The sequence below is a fragment of the Arabidopsis lyrata genome, assembly GCF_000004255.2.
Source record: "Arabidopsis lyrata subsp. lyrata unplaced genomic scaffold ARALYscaffold_4, whole genome shotgun sequence".
Lineage (NCBI taxonomy): Eukaryota > Viridiplantae > Streptophyta > Magnoliopsida > Brassicales > Brassicaceae > Arabidopsis > Arabidopsis lyrata.
In genome coordinates this window covers 10,357,007-10,382,349 of record NW_003302552.1, presented here as the reverse complement: position 1 = coordinate 10,382,349, position 25,343 = coordinate 10,357,007, and the positions used below count along the sequence as shown (strand labels likewise).

At 37.8% G+C, this 25,343-nt stretch overlaps 2 protein-coding genes across 3 annotated transcripts; both read left to right on the top strand.

Moving 5' to 3' along the window:
* Positions 1 to 1,779: 1,779 nt before the first annotated feature.
* LOC9316911 (dnaJ homolog subfamily C GRV2) lies at positions 1,780 to 14,131 on the top strand. 2 transcript variants are annotated; one of them, XM_021028326.1, is made up of 22 exons: positions 1,780 to 2,818; positions 3,278 to 3,511; positions 3,595 to 3,682; positions 3,773 to 3,981; positions 4,270 to 4,371; positions 4,446 to 4,508; positions 4,642 to 6,846; positions 7,018 to 7,380; positions 7,546 to 7,686; positions 8,011 to 8,403; positions 8,510 to 9,004; positions 9,520 to 9,743; positions 9,838 to 10,182; positions 10,447 to 10,741; positions 11,023 to 11,466; positions 11,546 to 11,891; positions 11,979 to 12,322; positions 12,420 to 12,887; positions 12,997 to 13,121; positions 13,369 to 13,492; positions 13,564 to 13,632; positions 13,723 to 14,131. In XM_021028326.1, the coding sequence occupies exons 1-22, from the start codon at positions 2,384 to 2,386 to the stop codon at positions 13,867 to 13,869; spliced, it is 7,659 nt and encodes a 2,552-aa protein (XP_020883985.1). In that variant the 5' UTR covers positions 1,780 to 2,383; the 3' UTR covers positions 13,870 to 14,131. The 2 variants fall into 2 exon arrangements, with proteins under 2 accessions (XP_020883985.1, XP_020883987.1); XM_021028328.1 differs by lacking the exons at positions 1,780 to 2,818; positions 3,278 to 3,511; positions 3,595 to 3,682 and having other exon boundaries at positions 3,884 to 3,981; positions 4,260 to 4,371.
* A 4,036-nt stretch (positions 14,132 to 18,167) lies between these two features.
* Positions 18,168 to 19,207, top strand: LOC9316910. The gene has a single exon (XM_002880797.2). The coding sequence runs from the start codon at positions 18,344 to 18,346 to the stop codon at positions 19,205 to 19,207; it is 864 nt and encodes a 287-aa protein (XP_002880843.1). The 5' UTR covers positions 18,168 to 18,343.
* The last annotated feature ends 6,136 nt before the right edge of the window (positions 19,208 to 25,343 follow it).

The following is a 25,343-nucleotide window of genomic DNA, read 5'->3' as shown; positions in this document are numbered from 1 at the left end:
TTATCAACCACCAGTGCTACGTCCCAGACAAAAGTGTGTGCTGGTATATCAAGCAAACAAAGCATACTTGCGACAAGTGGCACAACTGTGTGGTTGGTGTTGAAGTTAGCCATAACCACACCTTCTGTACAAGTGTCATTGTTGTTTGTTACCATTAGTTCATATGTCATTATTTTTCATATACTGCATATCTGTCCATATAGTCTATACTTACCACCTCTAGGCGGTGACACATCTCTTAGACCTGTTGCATGAATTTGTGTATCCGCCTGGCTTCCTCTTTCCTCGCTTGAGCTTCCACCCGTTCATGTAAACCATAACATGTACTTAGAGATCCACATGTTATTATTCATGTCTACATGATTAATTAGTGACCTATGAAATTTCAACCTTTCTCAGTTAATAGATATCTCGTCAATCGAGTAACCTTGTTATTGTTATCGTCCGTAGAGGATCTACCATTCAGGTTCATCACACTCACTGGAGAGCCATTCTCCTGTCCCGCTTGGGAAATTATTTTGTAGTGTCTCAATGCTGCTGACATCGTCACAAATCCCCCATATGTGTATGAATGCCTTACCCAGCCAAGTAAACCATCTCCGATGTCCGCTACATGTTCTGGTGGTAGTTATGTGAAGATGATGTTGTCTACTGCCTCCTTGTCCTCTCGCCGCTTCTTTTCTCTTTTGATTTCTGCCTTGCTCATTACCTCTGCCAAGGAGAACTCGTCCATGATAGGCACTACCTTGAACCCGTCAATCTCAAGTGTCATGTTAAGCGGCATGGGGACGACATAGAGCTTCATTTCATGGATATCCACCCGCATTGCAAGGAATAGGCCCATGTCGTCGTCAATCACGATGTGGATTGGAACGGGTTTAACCGATCAGTCTATGTCCATCCACTCTGGCATCTCATACGTTAGCTCCACCTTTTCACTCGTTCGATCTATGTTTAGTTCACCAATGACTTTTGTCTTTGTTGCTTCAACTCCATCGCCTTCTCTAAACCGTATACATTTGCCAACTCTGTCCTTCGCCGCCGTGAATCTCCAAACCCTATCGTCATCTTTACCCCCAAGTAGAACACGTACAAGGTCGCTGATTAACTCGATCGTAACCTTCATTAGAAACCCTTGTAATACACACAACAAATAATTACTGAACTAGAACATATGATTAAGTTTTTCCAAGTAAAATAGAATATCTATGTTTACTGATTAGGTTGGTCGATTTCTTATCTCTCTACTCATGATGTTAACCAGGTCCGTGTTGTTTTGAAGTTTGTGTTTTCTTTTTCTTTCACTTTTTATGGCTCTACGTTTTACTACTACCGACAGACTATTTATTGGGTGTCCACACCACTAAGTTAGGTCTTTAAATTTTTTGCATCCCGCTTAATGTTTTCGTCCCACATCAAAATTTGAGAGAGTTCAAATTAAAGGTGGTTGTATTTAATGACCGTCACTTCTTTCTGTCTATTGCCGGATAACACTCATTTCAACTGTCAGTATTTCTTAAATGTCAGATTGTTCTTTCGGTTTTTCATAACGTCAAATATCTCCCTTCACTCACAGGAACAAAACAATTGATAGGTTTTCTGTAATAACTCCGCAACTTCAAGCCCTTTTCCACCGTTATTTGTATTTTGTTAAAAACAAACATTTTTAGTATTTTTCTCCTAATTTCATACTTCATTTTTTTCTTTGCACAAAATCACTCTAAAAAATAGGAGCAAAGGGGAGAAGCGTTTTTAAAATTTTTAATTTTCACATTATTTTAATATACGTGCTAATTCTTTTGTTGAAAGAGCCAAAGAAATATCTACACAATTTCATTTTGACACAATATCTGTAATCCTTGTTAAATTAAAGGAAAAAAAATTGATGATGAATACACCGGAGAGACACCGAATCAACAAAAATGGCCTTTAGCCTTTAACCCTCTCAAACAAAGAAAGTCGTCAGACTGTAAAAACCAATAACAACAACAACATCACAAAAATTCACGACTCTTTCTCTCCCAATCTCAGATCGAATTTTTGCTTCATTTCTCTTCTCTGATCCTTCACCAAATTTCGTATTCAAGAAGAAATCCATCGCAGTCATCTTCTTCCCGAGGTTTTCTTGCATATGAAAATTAGGGTTTAAGCTTCCGATTTTGGATCCGATTGTTGCAAAACGATCTTCTAGCCCCGGTGGCTTTTGCTATAACCAAGTTAAGAACTGGGGGCGAATCAGTCTCACCTCCGCCATTATCCTGGCGTTTCCGATCATTCCAGGGTAGGATTCTGGGATTTTCTACGACCTCTTCTTGGTAATCCTCCACGAAACAACACGTTACAGTTTCTCGATTCTGTGAACACCGTCGGATCTGATCGCACTATGGATTCCGTCTCTAGAGGTACCGTTGCTTCAACAACCGGTGCTGTGGAAGAGCCGGAGTATCTTGCTAGGTATCTTGTTGTTAAACATTCGTGGAGAGGTCGTTATAAGAGGATCCTTTGTATTTCGAGCGGCGGAATTGTTACGCTTGATCCGAATACTCTTGCTGTTACTAATTCTTATGATACTGGAAGTAATTTTGATGGTGCTTCACCTTTGGTTGGAAGAGATGAGAATACGGAGAGTGTTGGTGGTGAGTTTACTGTCAATGTTAGGACGGATGGGAAAGGGAAATTTAAGGCTATGAAGTTCTCATCTAGGTGCAGAGCAAGTATTTTGACCGAGTTGTATCGGCTTAGATGGCATCAAATTAGACCTGTGGCTGAGTTTCAGGTTCTACATCTTAGGAGACGGAATGCAGAATGGGTTCCTTATGTAAGTATTTTTCCTACAGTGGCTCCATCTTCAAGCTTTTATGCATGGTTTCTCTGATGTTATACTGTGCTGGTTGGTCTTCTTGTCAAATTGGTATAGTTGGTGCTTTGATTTTTTTTTGCGACAGAAGGTTTTGATCTTTAGATAGTTTAGCCAGAGTCTGGTATTAGGCATTAAGCTGATGTTAGTATCTTTCAATGTTTAATGTGCTCTTAAATTTTTGTAATCATGAACTGGGCAGGGGAGTTTTTTTTCTCCAGTAAGTAATTATAGTTCACATGAGTAGTCTTATTCTTATTTTCTATGGGATTGATTTCTTTTTTTTTTTTTAAATTTTTGTTATTGCAAGAACCAAGAATCATTTGAAAGTTGCGACTGGTAGTAGAAATTAAGTGAGGTGCTTTTACTAATTGTTTCAATTAGATTTTGTTGTGAAGTGATTTTTTTTTTTGTTCGCAGAAATTGAAGGTCACCTTTGTCGGTCTGGAGCTCGTCGACTCAAAATCTGGTGATTCGCGCTGGATTTTGGATTTCAGAGACATGAATTCCCCAGCAATCATTCTTCTCTCTGATGCATATCGGACAAAATCTACGGACTCGGCTGGGTTTGTTCTGTGTCCCATGTATGGGAGAAAGTCAAAAGCTTTTAGAGCTGCACCCGGGACAACAAATTCCTCCATTGTCGCAAGTTTGGTATTAATGAGATGCTTGCATATTAGTTGAGAAGTTGTTACTAAATTATTGTTAATCTTGATAATTGCAAATATCATTTGCAGGCTAAGACTGCAAAGTCCATGGTTGGGGTATTCTTGTCAGTCGATGATTCACAATTGCTGACAGTATCGGAGTATATGACACGAAGGGGTACTTACAACTGTGTCTTGTCTAGATCACTTTTTTTTTTTTTTTATCATTTCTTTATCTTGTTTTTGATGCCAATTGTTGACTATGCAGCTAAAGAAGCAGTTGGAGCTGAAGAAACTCCTAATGGGTGGTGGTCTGTTACTAGATTAAGATCTGCTGCTCATGGAACTCTAAACATGCCTGGACTAAGCTTAGCAATTGGCCCCAAAGGAGGACTTGGTGAGCATGGAGATGCTGTTGCCCTTCAGCTAATTCTTACTAAGGCATCCCTTGTTGAGAGACGAATAGATAACTATGAAGTAAGTTGGCAACACGTTTTTAGACATAATTTCTATCTATATTACTACTTTATGCTGCGTTCCTATTCTTTGTTCTATTGTTTTTGTTTCTGGTTTTATTAGACTTTTAATGTAAAAAGTTTCCCATGATATGGCTGTGCCTTAAATTGAACATAATTGAAATAAGTTACTACAATGTTGGGATGATAAAGTAAGACTGAAAATGAGTAGGAAGTAGCTTTTACTTTCTACTTGTCTAGTTTGGTTTTGTTTTGTCAAATACTGAGAATACTGCTTAGATGTGTGCAGGTTGTTATCGTTCGTCCTCTATCTTCAGTAAGTTCACTTGTCCGGTTCGCTGAGGAGCCCCAAATGTTTGCTATCGAATTCTGTGATGGGTGTCCAGTTCATGTAAGTTATTTATGCTTCTATGTTATATACTATTAATCATGATAATTAGCTAACCTCTGTGACACTTATTCTAGGTCTATGCGAGCATATCCCGAGACAACCTACTTGCAGCGATTCTCGATACTCTGCAAACAGAAGTACGTATACTCTGTCATTTTTAGAATGTGATATGTTGGTCCTAAACATTTTCATATATTAATACTTTGCTGTAATTGCACGCAAAATTTATTTGAGATGGGAATGCTAATATATGGGGGACATATGATGCAGGGACAATGCCCGATACCAGTATTACCAAGGCTTACTATGCCTGGTCATCGCATTGATCCACCTTGTGGAAGGGTTAGCTTGATCTCTGGACCACAACATCTTGTTGCTGATTTGGAAACTTGCTCCCTACATCTGAAACATTTAGCTGCTGCTGCAAAAGATGCAGTTGCCGAAGGTGGTTCTGTTCCTGGTAGTAGGGCTAGATTATGGCGCAGAATAAGGGAGTTCAATGCTTGTATCCCGTATACAGGTGTGCCCACTAATAGTGAAGTCCCTGAGGTGACTTTGATGGCATTGATTACAATGCTACCATCAACTCCAAATCTCCCTGTAGACGCCCCTCCTTTGCCACCTCCTTCACCCAAAGCAGCAGCAACTGTCATTGGCTTTGTCGCGTGTTTGCGTAGGCTATTGTCCTCCAGGAGTGCAGCATCCCATATAATGTCTTTCCCTGCTGCTGTTAACAGGATAATGGGTTTACTTAGGAACGGTTCTGAAGGTGTGGCTGCTGAAGCTGCGGGGCTTATTGCGTCTCTCATAGGCGGTTGGTCAGCAGATCTGAGCACTGCACCGGATTCCAGAGGAGAAAAACATGCAACTATCATGCATACCAAGTCTGTTTTGTTTGCTCAACAAGGTTATGTTACTATCCTGGTCAATCGGTTGAAACCCATGTCAGTCTCACCTCTGTTTTCCATGGCGATTGTTGAAGTCTTTGAGGCTATGGTTTGTGATCCACATGGAGAGACTACCCAATACACTGTTTTTGTAGAATTGTTACGACAAATAGCTGCCCTACGACGTCGTTTATTTGCACTCTTTGCACATCCTGCAGAAAGTGTTAGGGAAATCATTGCTGTTATAATGCGTACAATAGCTGAAGAAGATGCAATTGCTGCAGAGTCAATGCGTGATGCTGCTTTGCGCGATGGTGCTTTGTTGAGACATTTATTGAATGCATTTTCCCTTCCTGCCAGTGAGCGGCTCGAGGTAAGTAGGCAGCTTGTGGCACTCTGGGCAGATTCTTACCAACCAGCTTTGGATCTACTGTCTCGAGTTCTGCCACCTGGGCTTGTTGCATATTTGCATACACGTCCCGATGATGTTGTCGATGATACAGATCAAGAAGGTTCGTCAACAAATAGGCGGCAGAAAAGATTACTTCAGCAGAGAAGAGGTCGTATAGCTAAGGGAATGGGTGCTCAAGATATTCCTCTTCCCCCTGGTAATAATGTTGAGACTGGCGATGTAGCAAAACAGATGAGTGCAAATGCTAGTGTACCCGATAACTTTCAAAGGCGTGTTGCAGATTCTTCTTCTGAAGCTTCGAATCTTCAGGCTTCTGCTTTTCCAGGTGGTGACAGTACTACTGCTGGGGTTTCACAAAATGGCTATCCAGCATTTGCTTCAATCACCACAAATGCAAATGGGCATGAGCAACCTGAGACTAATGCATCCGATGTGGTTGGTTCTGACCCAAACTTGTATGGCATCCAGAATTCAGTGCTTCCAGCACCTGCTCAAGTTATTGTAGAAAGTACACCTGTAGGTTCCGGAAAGCTCCTTCTAAATTGGCGTGAGTTTTGGCGAGCCTTTGGCCTTGATCATAATCGTGCAGATCTCATATGGAATGAGCGTACAAGGCAAGAATTAAGGGAAGCTTTGAAGGCTGAGGTTCACAACCTAGATGTCGAGAAAGAGCGCACAGAAGATATTTCCCCCGGTGATGTCGAGGCCACAACTGGCCAGGAGACTGTCCCACGTATATCTTGGAACTATTCTGAGTTCTCTGTTAGTTATCGTAGCTTGTCAAAAGAAGTTTGTGTGGGTCAATATTACCTACGCTTATTGCTTGAAAGTGGGAACGCTGGCAAGGCACAAGATTTCCCTCTCCGTGATCCAGTTGCTTTTTTCAGGGCACTCTATCATCGTTTCCAGTGTGATGCTGATATGGGGCTTACTATCGATGGTGCTGTTCCAGATGAATTGGGTTCATCAGGCGACTGGTGTGATATGAGTAGGCTTGATGGTTTTGGTGGAGGGGGAGGAGCTTCTGTTAGGGAGCTTTGTGCAAGAGCGATGGCGATTGTCTATGAGCAACACTACAGCACAATAGGTCCTTTCGAAGGCACTGCACATATTACAACACTGATAGATAGGACGAATGATAGAGCTTTGAGGCATCGCCTACTACTTCTCCTGAAGGTATCACTAACTATTTAAAATATTGCTTTCTTGTTCTTTTAATTCTAGTTACTCTTGTTCCTCCACTTAATTTCATTAGATTTTGATGTATGCTTTACGTCGTCACATACAAAATCATTCTGGAGATATTCTTTTCATGCTTGGTTGCTTACTTTTTCCTCGTACCTGCAGGCTCTAGTTAAGGTCTTGTTAAATGTTGAAGGTTGTGTTGTGGTTGGTGGTTGTGTCCTAGCTGTAGATCTGCTGACTGTTGTTCATGAAAACTCGGAGAGGACTCCTATTCCATTACAGTCCAATTTAATTGCTGCTACTGCATTTATGGAACCACCTAAGGAATGGATGTACATAGACAAAGGTGGTGCAGAAGTGGGACCTGTAGAGAAGGACGTCATCAGAAGTTTATGGTCCAAAAAGGATATTGACTGGACAACTAAGTGTCGGGCTTTAGGAATGTTAGACTGGAAGAAATTGCGTGATATCCGTGAACTTAGATGGGCAGTAGCTGTTCGAGTTCCAGTCCTCACACCTACTCAGGTTAAGCTTTACGGTTAATTTTATGTGTGACTGGCTATGGACATTTCAATTTATCATGCTTAACATCCCAAAAGACAAATGCTTTTCATGTCCATTACCTTTTTCCTCTGTTTCATTCCTACATGTTTATGCAATACTTATTCTAATTGATAAAACACTATGCAGGTAGGGGATGCTGCATTGTCCATATTACATAGCATGGTTTCGGCACATTCAGATTTGGATGACGCTGGAGAGATTGTAACTCCAACACCAAGAGTAAAACGTATCTTGTCTAGTACACGTTGTCTTCCTCATATTGCTCAGGTAATGTCTTTCTTTCTCTCCATAATTCTTCTTCTAGCTGCATCTATGATGTGTTTGGTAGGTGTTATTAAGCTGAGCCAAGTATCCTAGTTCCCCTACTATTTAATGGCATTAGGCACGCCTGCTGTCTATGTGCTAGTTTTCAGTATTATCTTAGAGATGAGTTGCAAAATAATCGGTCAGTATTTGAAAATTCTGCTCATTTAATTTTCCTTCATTGGAAAACTGGGAGTTGTAATCTGAGCTGTTTTTTTTTTCCCCTTGACCAAAAACTGTTTATTATGACCCTATGTTAATCTGATGTCTTTCTAAATTTTGGAAAAGGCTCTGCTCTCTGGCGAACCAGTTATTGTGGAGGCTGGTGCTGCTCTTTTAAAAGACGTTGTTACCAGAAACTCCAAGGCGATGATCCGCCTGTACAGTACAGGGGCCTTTTACTTTGCCCTTGCTTACCCTGGATCCAATCTTTACTCAATTGCACAACTCTTCTCGGTCACCCATGTGCATCAAGCTTTTCATGGTGGGGAAGAAGCTACTGTTTCCTCCTCTCTGCCCCTGGCTAAAAGAAGCGTATTGGGTGGTCTTCTCCCAGAGTCCTTATTATATGTATTAGAGCGCAGTGGACCAGCTGCGTTTGCAGCTGGCATGGTTTCTGATTCCGATACTCCAGAGATTATATGGACACATAAAATGCGAGCAGAAAATCTTATATGTCAGGTATTTACATATTCACTACTGTGGGCTTTAAGGTCACTTTCTTGAAGACTATCTGTAAACTATCACTTCAATTATTCAGTTTTAATTCTCGTTTCTATTTCCTCAGGTTTTGCAGCATCTTGGTGACTATCCTCAGAAATTGTCACAGCACTGCCATTCTCTCTATGATTATGCTCCCATGCCACCTGTTACGTATCCAGAACTTAGAGATGAGATGTGGTGTCACCGTTATTATCTCAGAAATTTATGTGATGAGATTCGATTTCCTAATTGGCCGATTGTTGAACATGTCGAGTTCTTACAATCATTACTTGTGATGTGGCGTGAAGAGTTGACTAGGAAACCCATGGATCTTTCTGAAGGAGAAGCTTGCAAAATTCTAGAAATATCCCTGAATGATGCATCAAGTGATGACCTAAACTGGACTGCTCCAGTTGAGTTGAATGAGGAAATATCTAATATATCCAAACAAATTCAAAACCTTGATGAAGAGAAACTAAAGCGCCAGTATAGGAAGCTTGCGATGAGGTACCATCCTGACAAGAATCCAGAAGGAAGAGAAAAGTTCCTGGCTGTTCAAAAAGCTTATGAATGCCTACAGGTACGTCTACAAAGTTCTGATCATTATCTGGGATTTGATGTTTTCTTCAATTATATGTTTACCATCTTTGTCTGTTATTGTACCTGTCTTTTAGAACATTGGACCATTGGATGGTCACGTTATATGTTGAAAAGTACATAATTCTTGGATACCAGCAGTTATTTTATGTTCAAGTTATTTGATGAATGCTATATGTAGCAATTGAGTTCTCCTTCATTATGTTACTGTGTTCTTATTAGTAGAGATAACATTGGTCAACTTTTTCCTTTTTCGGTGTTTGCTTGTCAAACAAGTGTTTAATCATAGTTTGTACATGAAGTTATCAATTATCATTTAGTTCCGCTAAGAACATAGTCGATTTGTATTTAAGAATTTTATTGTGTACTCCCATCTCTGAAACTATTCCACTGTAGATTAGTGTTTTAGGTCCATAAATATGATTGTGTTTATATATATAATTCTGTCTCTAGATTTCATATTTATCATACTATACATATCCGTTCTTCTGCTTATAGGCAACAATGCAAGGATTGCAAGGTCCTCAGCCGTGGAGGTTGCTGCTTTTACTGAAAGCGCAGTGCATCTTATATCGACGTTATGGACATGTGTTACGGCCATTCAAATATGCTGGCTATCCGATGTTACTTGATGCAGTTACAGTGGACAAGGATGACAACAACTTTCTATCTAATGATAGATCCCCTCTTCTTGTTGCAGCATCTGAGCTTGTTTCGTTAACGTACTTATTTCTCTTGCTAAAACTGTGCAATTCTATGTTTATTTATTTCCGTTCCTTCAATGTTATCTATTTTATTTTCCTATCTTCTGTGTAGCTGTGCTGCCTCGTCGTTGAATGGTGAAGAATTAGTGAGAGATGGTGGTGTGCAGCTTCTATCGACTCTTCTTTCTCGCTGCATGTGTGTGGTTCAGCCAACAACTTCACAACACGAACCAGCTGCAATCATTGTCACAAATGTAATGCGTACACTTTCTGTAATAAGTCAGTTTGAGAGTGCAAGGGCTGTATTTCTAGAGTTACCCAGTCTGATTGAAGACATTGTGCACTGTACGGAACTAGAACTTGTGCCTGCAGCCGTTGATGCTGCTCTCCAGTCTATTGCCAAGGTTTCTGTCTTCCCTGAACTTCAGCATGGTCTGCTAAAGGCTGGTGCCTTATGGTGAGCTATATTCTTGTTCTGTTTGTCGCCGTTAATATGTTTTTGATCAATCACAAGACATAATCTTGGTGGCATCACTGTCAATGCATGTAAAATTCCAAGTATAATGTCTATATAATCATTATGAAGGCATAGCGATCTAATAGTCAGCAGCACAGTTTTCCAACTAAACTTTGTATCTTTCTTACACTCATTTGGACCTTTGCTTCTGACAAGTATGACTAACGGCTGTGCTTCTTTCGATTTGTGTGTCTGTTTGATCAGGTATATTCTCCCATTATTACTACAGTATGACTCAACTGTAGAGGAATCTAATTCTGTCGAGTCTCATGGGGTCGGAGTTAGCATTCAAATTGCCAAGAATGAGCATGCCTTACAAGCATCGCAAGCCCTATCAAGGCTTAGTGGACTATGTGCAGATGAGAGTTTGACACCTTACAATGCTGCTGCGGCTGATGTTATCAGAGCATTACTGACTCCAAAACTTGCTAGTTTGTTGAAAGATGAAGTTGCCAAGGATTTGTTATCCAAACTTAACACAAATTTGGAGACACCGGAGGTAAACATTTTCTTTTTACTGAATTGTTTGTCTGAGCAGGATATTGAAATGAATGGTGCATAAACATCTTTAGAATTCACATTTCCATGTATATTTGGTCTTGTGTTTTTGTATCTCTCATAAAAAAGATATGTCTGATGCCATCATATTGCAGAATTTCTATTTCTTAAGATATTTCTCTACATGCTCATACGAAATCTTGATGAACACTTCATTGAGTGTTAAAAGCATGTTAAGCTTATGGTGCATGCTTATCATTGGATCAAATTTTTGTTTGACAGATTATCTGGAACTCTGCAACTCGATCAGAGCTTTTAAATTTTGTGGATGAACAACGCACCTGCCAGTGCCCCGATGGTTCATATGATCTGAAAACTGCTCAATCTTTTTCATATGACGCACTGTCAAAAGAGGTCTTTATTGGCAATGTTTACTTGAAGGTCTATAATGATCAGCCCGACTCAGAGATCAGTGAACCAGAAGCATTCTGCAATGCTCTGATCGACTCTATATCATCGTTAGTGCATACTGAGTTGCCCTCTGTTTCCGAGGACCAAAATTTGATCGAAGACGGCAGCTCATCTAATTATACTCCGGAACTTCAAAGTAGCGTCGTAGAACCGTCATTGATTGAAGAACATTCCGATCATCAGCCATCATCTGAGGGGAAGAAGGAAGAATGTTTTCTGATTGACCACCTTCAATTAGGATTGACTGCTCTTCAGGTAATCATATGGCGCATGTGAATGTGTAGATATCCTAGAATTCAGCATGTCTGACCTTTTTCTTTGCCTCTTTTTTCAGAACTTGCTTACAAAGTATCCAGATCTGGCTTCAGTGTTTTCGTCTAAGGAGAGACTATTACCTCTCTTTGAATGTTTTTCGGTGTCCATTGCATCAAAAACGGATATTCCAAAACTCTGCCTGAACGTCCTCTCTCGTCTAACTGCTTATGCTCCTTGCTTGGAGACGATGGTATCTGATGGATCTAGTCTTCTTCTCCTCTTACAAATGCTTCATTCTGCACCTTCTTTTCGAGAGGGTGCTCTCCATGTTCTTTATGCTTTGGCAAGCACACCAGAACTTGCTTGGGCTGCTGCAAAACATGGTGGAGTAGTATATATTCTGGAACTTTTATTGCCTTTGCAAAGTAATCATTCTGAACTCTTTTTCTTTTCCCATTGGCTTTCTGATTACATACAATATGGAGTCAATGACACAAAATGGTCTTGTGCAGAAGAAATTCCCTTGCAGCAAAGAGCTGCAGCGGCTTCTTTGTTGGGTAAGCTCGTCGCACAACCAATGCATGGGCCTAGAGTTGCTATCACACTCGTGAGATTCCTTCCGGACGGTCTTGTATCTATAATTCGTGATGGACCTGGGGAGGCTGTTGTACATGCGCTTGAGCGGACCACAGAGACTCCAGAACTTGTGTGGACACCAGCAATGGCAGCATCTTTATCCGCACAGATTGCAACCATGGCATCAGATATTTATCGTGAACAACAGAAGGGTTCTGTTATTGAATGGGACGTACCAGAGCAGTCATCTGGTCAACCAGAAATGAGATACGAGCTACAGGTTATTTTTATTTATTTAAACCAATATATAGATCAATAGGGAAAGAGATCCTTTGCGTTGAAGCATAGTTATTGATGAAATTTTTCTCTCTGTCTAGGTTGGTGGAGTCAATGTCAGGCTTTTCTTAAAAGATCCAAAATTTCCTCTGAGAAATCCAAAACGATTCTTGGAAGGACTACTGGATCAGTATTTGTCAGCAATGGCGGCAACACATTATGAACAACATCCTGTTGACCCTGAGCTCCCTCTCCTTCTCTCTGCTGCATTGGTTTCGTTGTTGCGTGTGCATCCTGCACTTGCAGATCACATAGGATATCTCGGGTATGTCCCGAAACTTGTCGCTGCTGTGGCGTATGAGGGGAGGCGGGAAACAATGTCTTCTGGCGAAGTGAAGGCTGAAGAAATTGGATCTGATGGAGTGAATGAGTCTGCTGATCCCTCAAGTCTACCTGGGCAAACCCCTCAAGAACGCGTGCGCCTTAGTTGTTTACGTGTGCTTCATCAACTTGCAGCTAGTACCGCATGTGCTGAAGCAATGGCTGCAACTAGTGCTGGAAATGCCCAGGTTCTCTACTCTATTTCTCTCCTCCTACTAAGCACACGCTGGTAAAAATTGAAACTAATTGGTGTTACCTATGACATGTGTAATGACTCTTGAGTTGATTAAACACCAGGTGGTTCCACTTCTCATGAAAGCAATAGGATGGCTTGGTGGAAGCATTTTGGCACTTGAGACACTTAAGCGTGTTGTTGTGGCTGGAAATCGGGCCAGAGATGCACTTGTTGCGCAGGGTCTAAAGTGAGTAATCCTGTTACTATATGATAATGTCTTTGGTACTCAAGCTGACGGGTACTCACATCTTAATTATCTCTAAATGCAAACTCTGCTAAGACTGCTGAAGTGTTAATCTGACAATACCTAGTTACAGAATAAAATTGTGGAAAATAGTCGTTTAGAAGAAGTGGCTACAAGGCTTGAAATTTGGGCCCATTTTTGAATGGGATATATCTACTTGGCTGAGACAAATGATTGTGAAAATTGGTAGGGTTGGTCTTATTGAGGTCCTTCTTGGGTTGCTTGACTGGAGGACGGGGGGAAGGTACGGGCTCAGTTCTCACTTGAAATGGAATGAATCGGAAGCATCGATCGGGCGGGTGCTTGCAGTTGAGGTTAGTGTTGAATTTGTTAGCGAGATGTTTGTTACACATGTGATTGATGAAATAATTACTATGTGTCTCAGGTATTGCATGGTTTTGCAACAGAAGGAGCACATTGCTCAAAAGTGCGTGAGATACTTGATGCGTCAGAAGTAAGTTGTGATATTGAAAAACTACGAATAAAGTCTTGTTCAACAAAGTGTTTACTTTTTTTTTTTTAACCCCAAATGGATTTCTCACAGGTATGGAGTGCATATAAAGACCAAAAGCACGACTTGTTCCTGCCATCAAATACACAATCAGCGGCAGGAGTGGCTGGCTTTATTGAGAACTCATCCAACAGTCTCACTTACGCTCTTACCGCTCCTCCTCCACCTTCGCATCCTTGACCATTTCTTCCTTTTGTATATCCTTTTGTAAAGTTCAATCTTTTCCTTGCTTTTTATTTTTTTCTATAGGGAAATACTGTCGTCTGTAAATGTTTGATGAGAAAGTAGAAAATATTTGTGGTTTTCTTGGACCAACAGTGAAATTACGGTCTGATGACAGGATTTGTGGTTGTTACTGTCTACACGGGGTCGTAGGCGATATCCAAACAACTGGTCCCTTCTTTATATTTTGTGTTTAAAGTTTAAACTTACTTGTGCCTTATTAAATGCATGTATAAGCCAAATTTCTCCATATCTTTGATCTTCGATGTCTTTCGTTGAATCTAAATATAATCTGCTCCTTCAGTGTCGTAACTTCTTCAGCTGAATTACTTATTTGAACAACTCACTTTGTCGCACGATGATAAGAACATAATCTTTTCTAACAATATGTCAAAACAGAAAGAATGATTTTACAAGTAGTTGTATTTCTACACTCAAATGTCCTAAAATTTTTTCTCTATTAACAGACTAACGGTATGATCTTATCCACTTCAACAGCTTGAACAGCTCTCTCGTCAGTTGCTAGCTCAGCTTGAAGCTCCTTGTATTTGCGTGGACCTAATTTACATATAAAAACTAGCTCAAAAGTGAAGGGTTGTCACATATTTATATATGGTCCAAGAAATTTTGCCAACTTCCAATGTGGGATTCTAATACACCCTCCTGACGCTCGGGACTGGACATGTAAAGCATGAAGTTTGTGGGACTGGACATCCACAGGTAATAGCTTACAATTGAGAAGATTGGAACTTGGCTCTGATATCGTATTAGTGTGGACCTAACTCAAACCCAAAAACTAGCTTAGAGGAGAGGGATTGCCAGACGTTTACATAAAAAATTTGTATTACAAAGTTTAAAATAAAATAGTATTTAAATTCTAAAACAGCACTTAATATAAAACATAGAGTATATTTTGTTTAAGTCTCCCCAAAGGTACTATAGTATTAAAGTTGTAATTTCTTGCAAATCATCGATGAGTAAATGACGCTAATCTGAAATTTACTTAGAAGTAATAACCGTAAAATTTATCTTCTTTTAAGAAAGCAGAATACCTAATCGTCTACTTATAATTTTGAATTTATAAGAGCTCAATGTCAGCTCCATTGACTATTTTGGAACCGTTTGATACTGCAAATGTTTGTTGGAACTCAATTTTTAGATATGTTGTTTTCCGGGTAACTTTCGCGTGAATTCCTTTATCGGAATAAGCAGATTAGCAATGGATTCCTCAATGCGAGCACTATAACGTAGTGTACTCATATGTCAAAATTGGAGTTAAAGTGGATGAGAAATGAAAGTCTAAAGTGGGTTGCTTGGAAACTATAAAGTGAAAATTCCTCTTATATATAGTGGAGAAGTTCTAACAAGGTTCAAAACCTTGATACCAATTATGGAAGAAGAAGCAAACTTCTGCGAGCTGCCGAGCCGGGCTCGGGCTTATTATCTTTTTGCAAACACGTTTTGATTTTGTACCTGATCAATACCAAATTAAATTTGGTCAATCTGAAAATTCACAATACTTTTGCGAATATGTATATATGACATCAAATGTTTCATCTTATTAGTCAAATCAATAAAATTATTTTGATGAAAAACTAATAACATTATTTTAAAAAAACCTAGGTTTATAGTTTTTTTAGCGTCAGAGTATTATTGAAATCAGAAAAAAAAAAAAAAATTGAGTAGTTCAGATACAAACCAAAGCTAAGGAACAAAATCCTGGGAAAAAAAATCACAAACATTCCGAGTCAAAAAGAACCTTCAACAGCCTCACAACAACGAGAAGCCAAAAAAGCAAGATCGATAAACGAAGAAAAAAGGGTGATGAAATGTCCATTGTTTAAAAATATATTAGTATCATTCTTTTAAAATTTTGTTAGATTGGCAATTATTCCGCCAAATTTGGATAGGAGGCCGCGAAAACTATTTCTCGTCCTGATTGCGACCATCCTCTTCTAAGGATCTAGTGTCACAGCACTTCAGGTGCAAGCTTGGAAATTAAAAACTATGCGAAAATTAAAACATTTCGTGTGGTAATGTGTGTCAGGTTGTTTGGCCTCGTGCCAACGACTATTTTATCTCCATGTTGGTAGAGGGTAAAGGATGTCCTAGATATGGAGCAGAAGAAAATACGATTAATCACTTGATCTTTGAATGCCCTCCACCTAGACAAGTATGGACCCTCTCCAATATCCCATCATCTCCAGCCTTATTCACCTTACCTTCGCTTTACAATAATCTAGATTATTTGTATTGGCAGGGTAAAGAGGCGGGTGCGGATAAGGAGAGCCTTAGAGTATTTCCATGGATCTTGTGGTAAATCTGGAAGGTGCGAAATCGAAAGATTTTCGATAATATGAGCGAACCACCTCAGAACACTTTGGACATTGCAATTCAAGAAGAAGAGGCGTGGAGGCAAGAAAACCGGTGAGAAGAGCCCCAACCCGAGAGGAACCATATAGTGCAAGTGACGCCAATTCTAGCGGATAGATTGGTATGCTTTATTGACGGGTCATAGCATGGAATGGAGTCTAGGAGCGGACATGGTTGGACTGTTTTGTGTGGAGGAAGATTGTTGCATTTAGGATTAAAGGGCTGACGCAGAAGTCTATCTCCCCTGCATGTTGAATTGGAGACTCTTTTGTGGACGATGAAATGCTTACTGGCGATCTCGATGAATATTATCCTTATTTTGACGGATTGCTCGGATCTTTTAGAGATGACTTCTAGCCCCAAGGAGTGACCTACTTTTTCTACAAAGATGAGGGATTTTGTGTATTACATATCTTATTCTCTAGTTTTAGTATTAAGTATATATCCCTCGTAGTGGTAATACTTCTGTCGATTATCTTGCTAAATGTGCAAGAATTCACGGGTTTTGTTTTTCCATGTAAATTCGACGGTACCCGGATGACTCTCTCTAGAAGAGAGTTCTTATCCGTAAATTAATATATGTGTATTACAGAGGATGAGGGATCTGTTAGAGATGACTTTTAGCCCCAAGGAGTGACCTACTTTTTCTACAGAGATAAGGGATTTTGTGTATTACAGAACTTATTCTCTACTTTTAGTATTAAGTATATCCCTCGTAGTGGTAATACTTCCGCCGATCATCTTGCTAAATGTGCAAGAATTTGCAGGTTTTGTTTTTTCCATGTAAGTTCGACGGTATCCGACTGACTCTCTCTATAAGAGAGTTTTTATTCGTGAATTAATATATGGAGTTTGATTGTCAAAAAAAAAAAATTGTTAGACTTTCTTGACCATACCAATATTATTTTATAATCTTAATATAACGTTTGATAAGAAAACATTAAAACTAAAAATAAAAATAAGTAAAGAATAAGTCATTTTTGTGTACAAAATATGGTAAAACATTTAGAAAAAAAAAAATTTGTATGAAAATGTTAAAATGATTTTTATAAAGGAAATGTATAGTCAATATTTAGTTTCCAAATAATTTTCAAACAATACTAATTAATCTAATACACAATAATGAAGATAATATGGTCAATATATCTTTTAGCTTTAAATAATGAGAGAAAAGTTAATTAACTCATTAATTCAGAATATTGAATGGGATTACAAATTTGGACAGAAATTTAGTTTTGATTCCATGTAGTAATAGTACAACCACATAGATATTCTAACATGTTGGTGGTTTAATCCGGGACACAGTTATGGTATACTAATTTGGTTATGAAAAAGAATAATAAATATAAAACAAAACAAAACAAAATCTAATATAGTTTGGTAGAATTTTAATTTAGCTTTGAATTCAATTCTTAGGCAAGTTATGCTTACTATTTAAAAACATTTTTTCATTTCATTTTGGTTTGAAATCGGTTAAGTTATGAATGATATTTGAAAAAAAATATTTTTAACCAAATCAAAGATTTTCTAAGTTTATGGATATATATATTCTCAATTTGGTTTAGATAGAAAAGGTTCGGTTTATCATAACCACACCCAAGAAACAGTCAACACTTTTTAAGAAATAGTAATTAATTTTATATCTTTACGAATCATTCACATTGTCTCTTTCTTTTGACTAGAATTGATGTCCAAAATCTCACCCATTTACTTCAACTCTATATAAATGAATTCTCGAGTTGTTCTTTCATCACCTACCCAACAATAATTTTAATTTTAAAAGAGAGAGATTAAAATTAAAAAGTGACGATGACAAGAAAAAAAAGTAAAACTTGCATGGATAGAGAATGACAATACAAGAGCAATAATTTTAAGGAAAAGGAGGGCAGGGTTATTGAAAAAAGTGAAGGAACTATCCATATTGTGTGATGTAAATGCTTGTATGATCATTTTTAGTCCTAATTAAGCTGAGCCAGTGGTTTGGCCATCAGTTGAGACGGCTCGTGACCTCCTAGACGATTTCTTTGCTTTACCGAGGTACGAGCATATTAAGAAAGAGATGGATGTCGAATTATATCTAAATGAGAAGACAAATAAGGTTAATGAAAAAATGATAAAGAGTTGTCAAAAGAGTAAAGAGTATGTCACTAATGAGTTGATGATGCAATGCGGTCGTACAATCAATGCTCTTAACTTAAGTGAGATCTATACATTACTATCTTTCTCAAGGGATACTATCATATCTCTTAGGAAGAAGCTAGATTTCATGCAGTTTTCTCCTCTTCGTGATCTACCTGTGCTTCCATTTGAAACGCAAGTCGAACAGTTTAAGATCACCACAAATGATGCTTTCTTAGGAGGTGATCAAGATGATGAGAGAGCTGGGAACACGAATGAAGCAACAAAAATGAATAACATTGATAGTTTAAGGAAGAATAAAAGTTATTACTTAATTGAACAATGGTTTCCAACATCCAAACCGCCTAAACCTGTAATATACCAGCAAATTGGGTATGAAAATCCAAACCGTAGAGGCTACTATCCATACCATAAAAGCAGTAGCAATGGGAACCCTAATTTGGAGACGATGTCAGTTTGCCCCCAAGTGATGACTTTCAAGGATTTCGTTGGATCTGCCTCTCAACCATTACAACATCAGAACATGAAAAATAATCCAATTGTGGGTATGAATCAACCTAGAAAATACCCTTTTGATTTCATGAGCCATGAGCTGGAAATACAAAGGGAAAGAGGTAACATTAATAACTCACAATTTTGCAGGACCAACAACACTACAACGACAAACGTTGGTCTCCCCCAAGAGGCACATCCTAATGAAATTACCGCTGGAGAAAGTTGTACTGATGCAACGACATTTAATATCAATGGGAACCCTAATTTGGAGATGATGTCAGAAAAATAAACAGCACGATATATTTTTAATGTTATACCTCAACAAAGATTTTAATATTGTTTCCTATCTCGGCGCTTAAAACATTTTTAAAAACTATCCTAACTTTTTAATTTTTGCCTAAAACAGAGGTGACCTAAATATGAATTAGTCAACCACTGATTTAGCTGACATGGTGGCAATGCCATGTCACTTTTCTTAATAAACAACGTCGTTTTGATAGTGTGACTCTAAAAACTCAAACCAATGTCGATTTGTGCCGTTTTAAAACTAAAAGTATTAATAATAATTTTTATAATTATAGAAAAGAATGTAAGAAAAAATCTGATTTTTTTTTTACATTTGTTTGTTATTAATATTATTATTTTTATAATGACTTTAAAAGACGTTGAAAAATGCTTGACGTCATCCCTAGCTAATAGATTTTTGAATGCATTCCTTGTCCAAATTTCTTGAACCGGCTCGTTAAGTGCTTGCTTGATCTCTTAGTCTTGGTTTTTTTAATTGCGATATATCAGACTTATAAGCTTGATATATTAAGGGTTTTGGTCTAATGTGCAATATACTGTAGCAAAAATTACAGAAATTGCTACAAAACATTTGTCTTTCCAAATGCGCCATAATGGTGGACAAGACTTTGAAGCAACAAATTGAAAAGATATTTGGTGGACAAAAAATCTTGTCCACCTTTGAAACAACAGACTTTTGGTGGACAGGAATTCAAAACGACATACAAAAATTTGGGTAGATAAGAAATGTTACCACCTTTGAAACAACAGATAGAGAAGATATTTGGTGGACAAAAAATCTTGTCCACCTTTGAAACAACAGATTTTTGGTGGATAAGAATTCGAAACGACATACAAAAATTTGGGTAGACAAGAAATGTTGTCCACCATTATGGCACATTTGGAAAGATTTATGTTTTGTGGCTTTTTTACTCAGTTTTTGAACAGGAAGTGGCACATTAGTTAGAGTTCTCGTATATTAATATGACACAATGCAAACTCTAGAGATATATGATTAAATAAGGATAATGGCTCGCCTAGTCACCTAGTCTCTGGAAGGCGTTAATGACCAGGATATGCATTGTAATGTTTTAAAAGCCCAAAAAAGGAAAATTAGTGTGCCACCAAAACTCAAACACTTAATCTGGAAGATAGATTTAGGTTCTATGTTGTTCACCTCAGAAAAACTCAACGAAAGATAAAATGTGATAATACTTGTCAAAATATAGAGTTGTGGTCTGGTGGAAAAAACCATAAAATATTATTTTATTTGAGTGTCACCTTCTCTCTAAACATGAATGTTTTGTTCGGGTATAATACTTTTTGGTAGCTTCCTAACGAGTCATATAAAATTGGAAAAGTTACTCAGATATCATACAAATTAGCTGAAATGACAAGAAACATACAGATCTTTTTTTTATAACTATCATATTTCGAATATATTTTGTATATCCAGCGTGCCCCTGTTAAACGTTATAGGAAAAAACTTAATTACAAAGAATGTCACTGACACGTCAGACAAACCACGTCGCCACGTCAGAAATCGCTGACATGTATTAATGAACTCTTCCGTAAAAGCGGCAATGACAGCTGAGTTACGGTATGTTGCGGCTTATTTAAGGAAAATGGTTGAGTTATAAGAAAACGGCTGACTTACAAGTATAATCCAGCCTCGAGTTACGGCTGACTTAATGAAATCTGTATGAGTTATGAGAAAATGGCTGATTTTCGAGCTTAACCCAGCCTAAGTTACGGCTGAGTTTTTACCCGATGGTTTATTTGTCAAAATTTTGGCTAAGTTATTGCTTCGACACGACTGAATTAACTTTCTCCGGCTGGCTGATTTATCAAAGACGACTTAGTTATGGAATGTCGTTACTGCTGATTTATGTTCGTGTGTCATAAATCAGTCGTAATGAGCTGGATTAACGGAAAACTCGGCCTAATTATGGCTGACTTAGTAGCAAAAGATTAATTACTAGAATAGCATGCAATTACGGCCGACTTATTAAACGATACGGCTGAGTTAAAGATTTTCGGTTGAGTTACGACATTAAACGAATGAATTTGGCAGCCATTTTTTCGTTTTTTAATTACTGTAATAGTCTTAATGTTGCGACTGACTTAAAGTTTTGTTTGATGGCTTGTTTATTTAGGCTGGTTTATATGTTCGTTTCGTGGCTTACTTGCCACTTCATCAATTAAAAAATGACGTTGGATGCAACATTCCATGTCATCATTTCATGTCATCATCATCAAAGGAAATACAAAACGTCTTTTTTCTACTTGTCTTGTTCTTCACTGTGTTGTTTTTCACCTGTGTTTTTCACATCAACAGAGATATCCAGAACTTAAATTTTGAACATCTAATTCGTCATCGTCTTCCTTATTCTTCTTCATTTTCGTTCATCTTTCTCACGATATATGATAGATCCGGTTCCGGTAATTGTTGTTTTCGGTAATTGGGTAAAGAAACACAAATATATATTTAACACCGACGATAGAGGGTGTAGAGTTGTGAAAATATATGCGGAAACAACGCATGATAACCTTGTGAAGTTGGTGTGATAAGTCAGCCGTGAATAATTATAACTCAGCCGTAATATGTAAATTTACTCAACCTTTCGTCTTTCATGAAACATTATAACTCAGCCGTGACATGTAAATTTGCCGTGAAACAATAAGTTATGTAACCTTTCGTATTCCTTTCTTTTTTTTCTCTTATGACGTGGCTTTAATTTTTTTTTCTCTTAATGAGGTGGACTAAACTAATTTTCATTAATCATTTTTTACTTAAAAAAAGAAATAAAAAATCTCAACTAGAAAAAACTAATCAAGGGTGTTAATTGTAACTACAGAAGAACACTAAACATATGAGTAATTTTAAAGAAATGTATGATATGATAGTAATATTTCAACATTTCTATAACATCTGAGTAAATATTTTTATAAAATTTGAAATCTCTATTTTGGGAAATACTGTTTTTCTCCGGAGAGGAGGAAGTATATAATAGTCTATAATAGTTTTTCAAGTTTAGTGATTATATTGGTTCCAACAATCAAGCAATATAGAGACATATATATCATCTATGGTTCATGGGTTTACCTCTCCGGTGAAGATGTTTCACGCGGTGACACAGGTTGAGTAAGACGAGAGTCTCCGATGACTTGGGTGGTGCTACAACGGTTCATAAACAAGATTCGAGTCAAGATCGAGTCACAACGACACAAAAACAGATGACTCTGGTCAAAGCTGCGAGACTTACTGAGAGACATGACGGCCTGTTGATGCAGTTATTTTGGTGTTCTGTACTAGTCGTCGAAGTAGTACAGGAAGTAGTACAAGAAGTGATTTAGGAAAATGAGATGCATAATTACTGATGAGAAGCTCGAGTACTTGGATGTTGGAGCGTTTGTCAAGTCAGGAAAAGGAAAATTATCTTTGTTTGAAGATAAAAGGATTCATATAAGTAAAAGGGAAGTTTGCATGAAAAAAAAGGAAATTGGCAAAAAGGAAAATTTTTTCCTTATGGGAGGACGTGACCTTATGATAAAGTGGATTTGCAAGAGTAAAAATCCCAAAGAGATTCGATGTGAGAGATTGTGTGTGTGATCGTGTGCGACATAGTTTTGCGGGTTAAGTGCTTGTGTGATCAAGCTTATTTGTGTATTGGTGTTGACTGTTCAGATTGGAGAATCTTGGTGATCGTTGGGTTCGTTGGTGTGACGGTTCGTGTGTGGTGGTTGTTCCAGAGACTTGGAGAATTGAAGTCTAGACTCAGGGAGAATTTAGCTCAGGGTTAAGTTATCTTGATTAAATCTAAGCTCAGGAGAGTTTAGTTAAGGGTAGAGATTTATCCTTAAGATTTCATGTTAATAGAACGGAGCGGTGAATCAAGAGGGTTGTGCTTGTTTTACACGTTTGCGAATTGGTTGTAATTTACTTTCTTATTCTAGTGAAATCGAAATCTAGACTTGGTCCCGAGGAGTAGAAAAAAATGAACCTGGTTAACTAATTTCTTGTCTCGTTTACTGTCTTCAATTTATATTACCTCATCGGCACTTACAATTGGTATAAGAGCAGACTCTCGATAGAGATTTAGTCTTGTTTCGGGTAGATCAGGGTGAGGTTCAGGAGATCGTTTAGGAGATGATTCAGGAGATTGTTCAGGAGATCATTCAGGAGATCGTTCAGGAAGTAAACCAGAGCTAAGAATCGTGTGTTATGGATTCATACAATTCAGGAATACTTGGTCCAAGAGAGTTAATCATTACAGTGATGGTGCGATGGGATTTCATTCTTCGTTTAGATGGAGGCGATCGTTTGGTTAGTTTTTGACCATGAAGTGACTCAAGTAAGGGGGAGATTGGAACTGCCGGTGTTGCTGTGTTACTGGTGATGGAGCCATTGAAGATAGAGTTGTTGAGTTCACATACATAGTCAAAAAGGGGGAGATTGTTGATGCAGTTATTTTGGTGTTCTATACTAGTCGTCGAAGTAGTACAGAAAGTAGTACAAGAAGTGATTAAGGAAGATGAGATGCATAATAACTGATGAGAAGCTCGAGAACTTGGATGTTGGAGCGTTTGTCAAGTCAGGAAAAGGAAAAATATCTTTGTTTGAAGACAAAATCGATGTGAGAGATTGTGTGTGTGATCGTGTGCGACGTAGTTTCGCGGGTTAAGTGCTTGTGTGATCAAGTTTATTTGTGTATTGGTGTTGATGGTTCATATTGGCAAGAATCTTGGTGATCGTTGGGTTCGTTGGTGTGACGGTTCGTGTGTGGTGGTTGTTCCAGAGACTTGGAGAATTGAAGTCTAGACTCAGGGGGAGTTTAGCTCAGGGTCAGGTTATCTTGATTAAATCTAGGCTCGGAGAGTTTAGTTAAGGGTAGAGATTTATCCTTAAGATTTCATGTTAATAGAACGGAGCGGTGAATCAAGAGGGTTGTGCTTGTTTTACGCGTTTGCGAACTGGTTGTAATTTGTTTTCTTGTTCTAGTGAAATCGAAATCTGGACTTGGTCCCGGGCAGTAGGAAAAAACGAACCGCGTTAACAAATTTTTTGTCTCGTTTACTTTCTTCAATTTATATTACCTCATCCGCATTTACACAGTTTTTTGCGACTTGTCTCGAAACTTGTGTTTTTCTATTATACACTTGTGGGATAGTTAAGGTTTATTGCGGGTTTAACTCGTTAATGGGCTCGCGGTCTAATTCAAAATTTGGGTCGTTACAGATTGTTTTCAGCGTAGAGTCGTACCATGTCGTTAGGGGCAATGTCACCCCAGAAACCCTTTCCCACTTCACTAGAAGTTGAAAACTTTAATTTGGGAGATAAAGACTATTCTACGTATAATAAAGATATATTATCATGCTTTCGAATCAAATTATGCTGGTTTTGTTTTAATTGTACAGTCTCCTAACGAGTGACTGTTATCTCTAAGTTTTTAGATGAGATTAGCATGTTCTAAAATTTATGTTCTCATTTCTCTATTTTTCTTATTGTTTCTAAGTTCAATTTCAAAGAAGAATGTGTAACTCGGACCTACATAAACAAGTAATTTTATGTAAACATTTTCTAGATGGAAAATAGAGTTTATTCGTTTTGTTATTACAAACAAATTACTTTCTTCAATGCTTTTTAATAAATCTTTAGATGAGTTTTAATTTGCTTAAGAAACAGTTTTCTGTTTATTTCAAAAAATTTAACATATCTTTCTTTATTCTGTTAATATTGAATTGCTTGTTTTGGTAGTAAGATATGTTTGCAAAATTTGCTAGTCTTTTATAAATTATTAACCATAATAATCCAAAGATATGTTTGACATCTTTTTTATCACTGTCATCAAACTTTTCACTTGTCAATATATCGTTAGTATATTATTTTTTGTTTAAGGCTTGCAATTATTTACCATTATTATATGCTAACTTTGTATTTGGTAATCAATTTTTCTGGATTTTTGAATAACTGGAGGTCTAATTACACAATCTGCTTTAGAATATTCTTTTAACTTTTAATATAAAAAAAATGTGAGATTTTCTATTAAATTATGTTCCTTTTGAATTGTTTCTTTGGGCAAATAAAAAATTGTTTAAAATTCGTTTCCATGTACTTGTGTTAATCTTTTTTTTTTAAT

Bases quoted from the DNA above. Each gene is read 5' to 3' on its own strand.
- LOC9316911 (XM_021028326.1), top strand. From the start codon at position 2,384: ATGGATTCCGTCTCTAGAGGTACCGTTGCTTCAACAACCGGTGCTGTG. The intron at 9,005-9,519 runs GTACGTCTACAA...TTCTGCTTATAG, and splicing joins AAGCTTATGAATGCCTACAG to GCAACAATGCAAGGATTGCA. The intron at 10,183-10,446 runs GTGAGCTATATT...CTGTTTGATCAG, and splicing joins CTAAAGGCTGGTGCCTTATG to GTATATTCTCCCATTATTAC.
- LOC9316910 (XM_002880797.2), top strand. From the start codon at position 18,344: ATGGATGTCGAATTATATCTAAATGAGAAGACAAATAAGGTTAATGAA.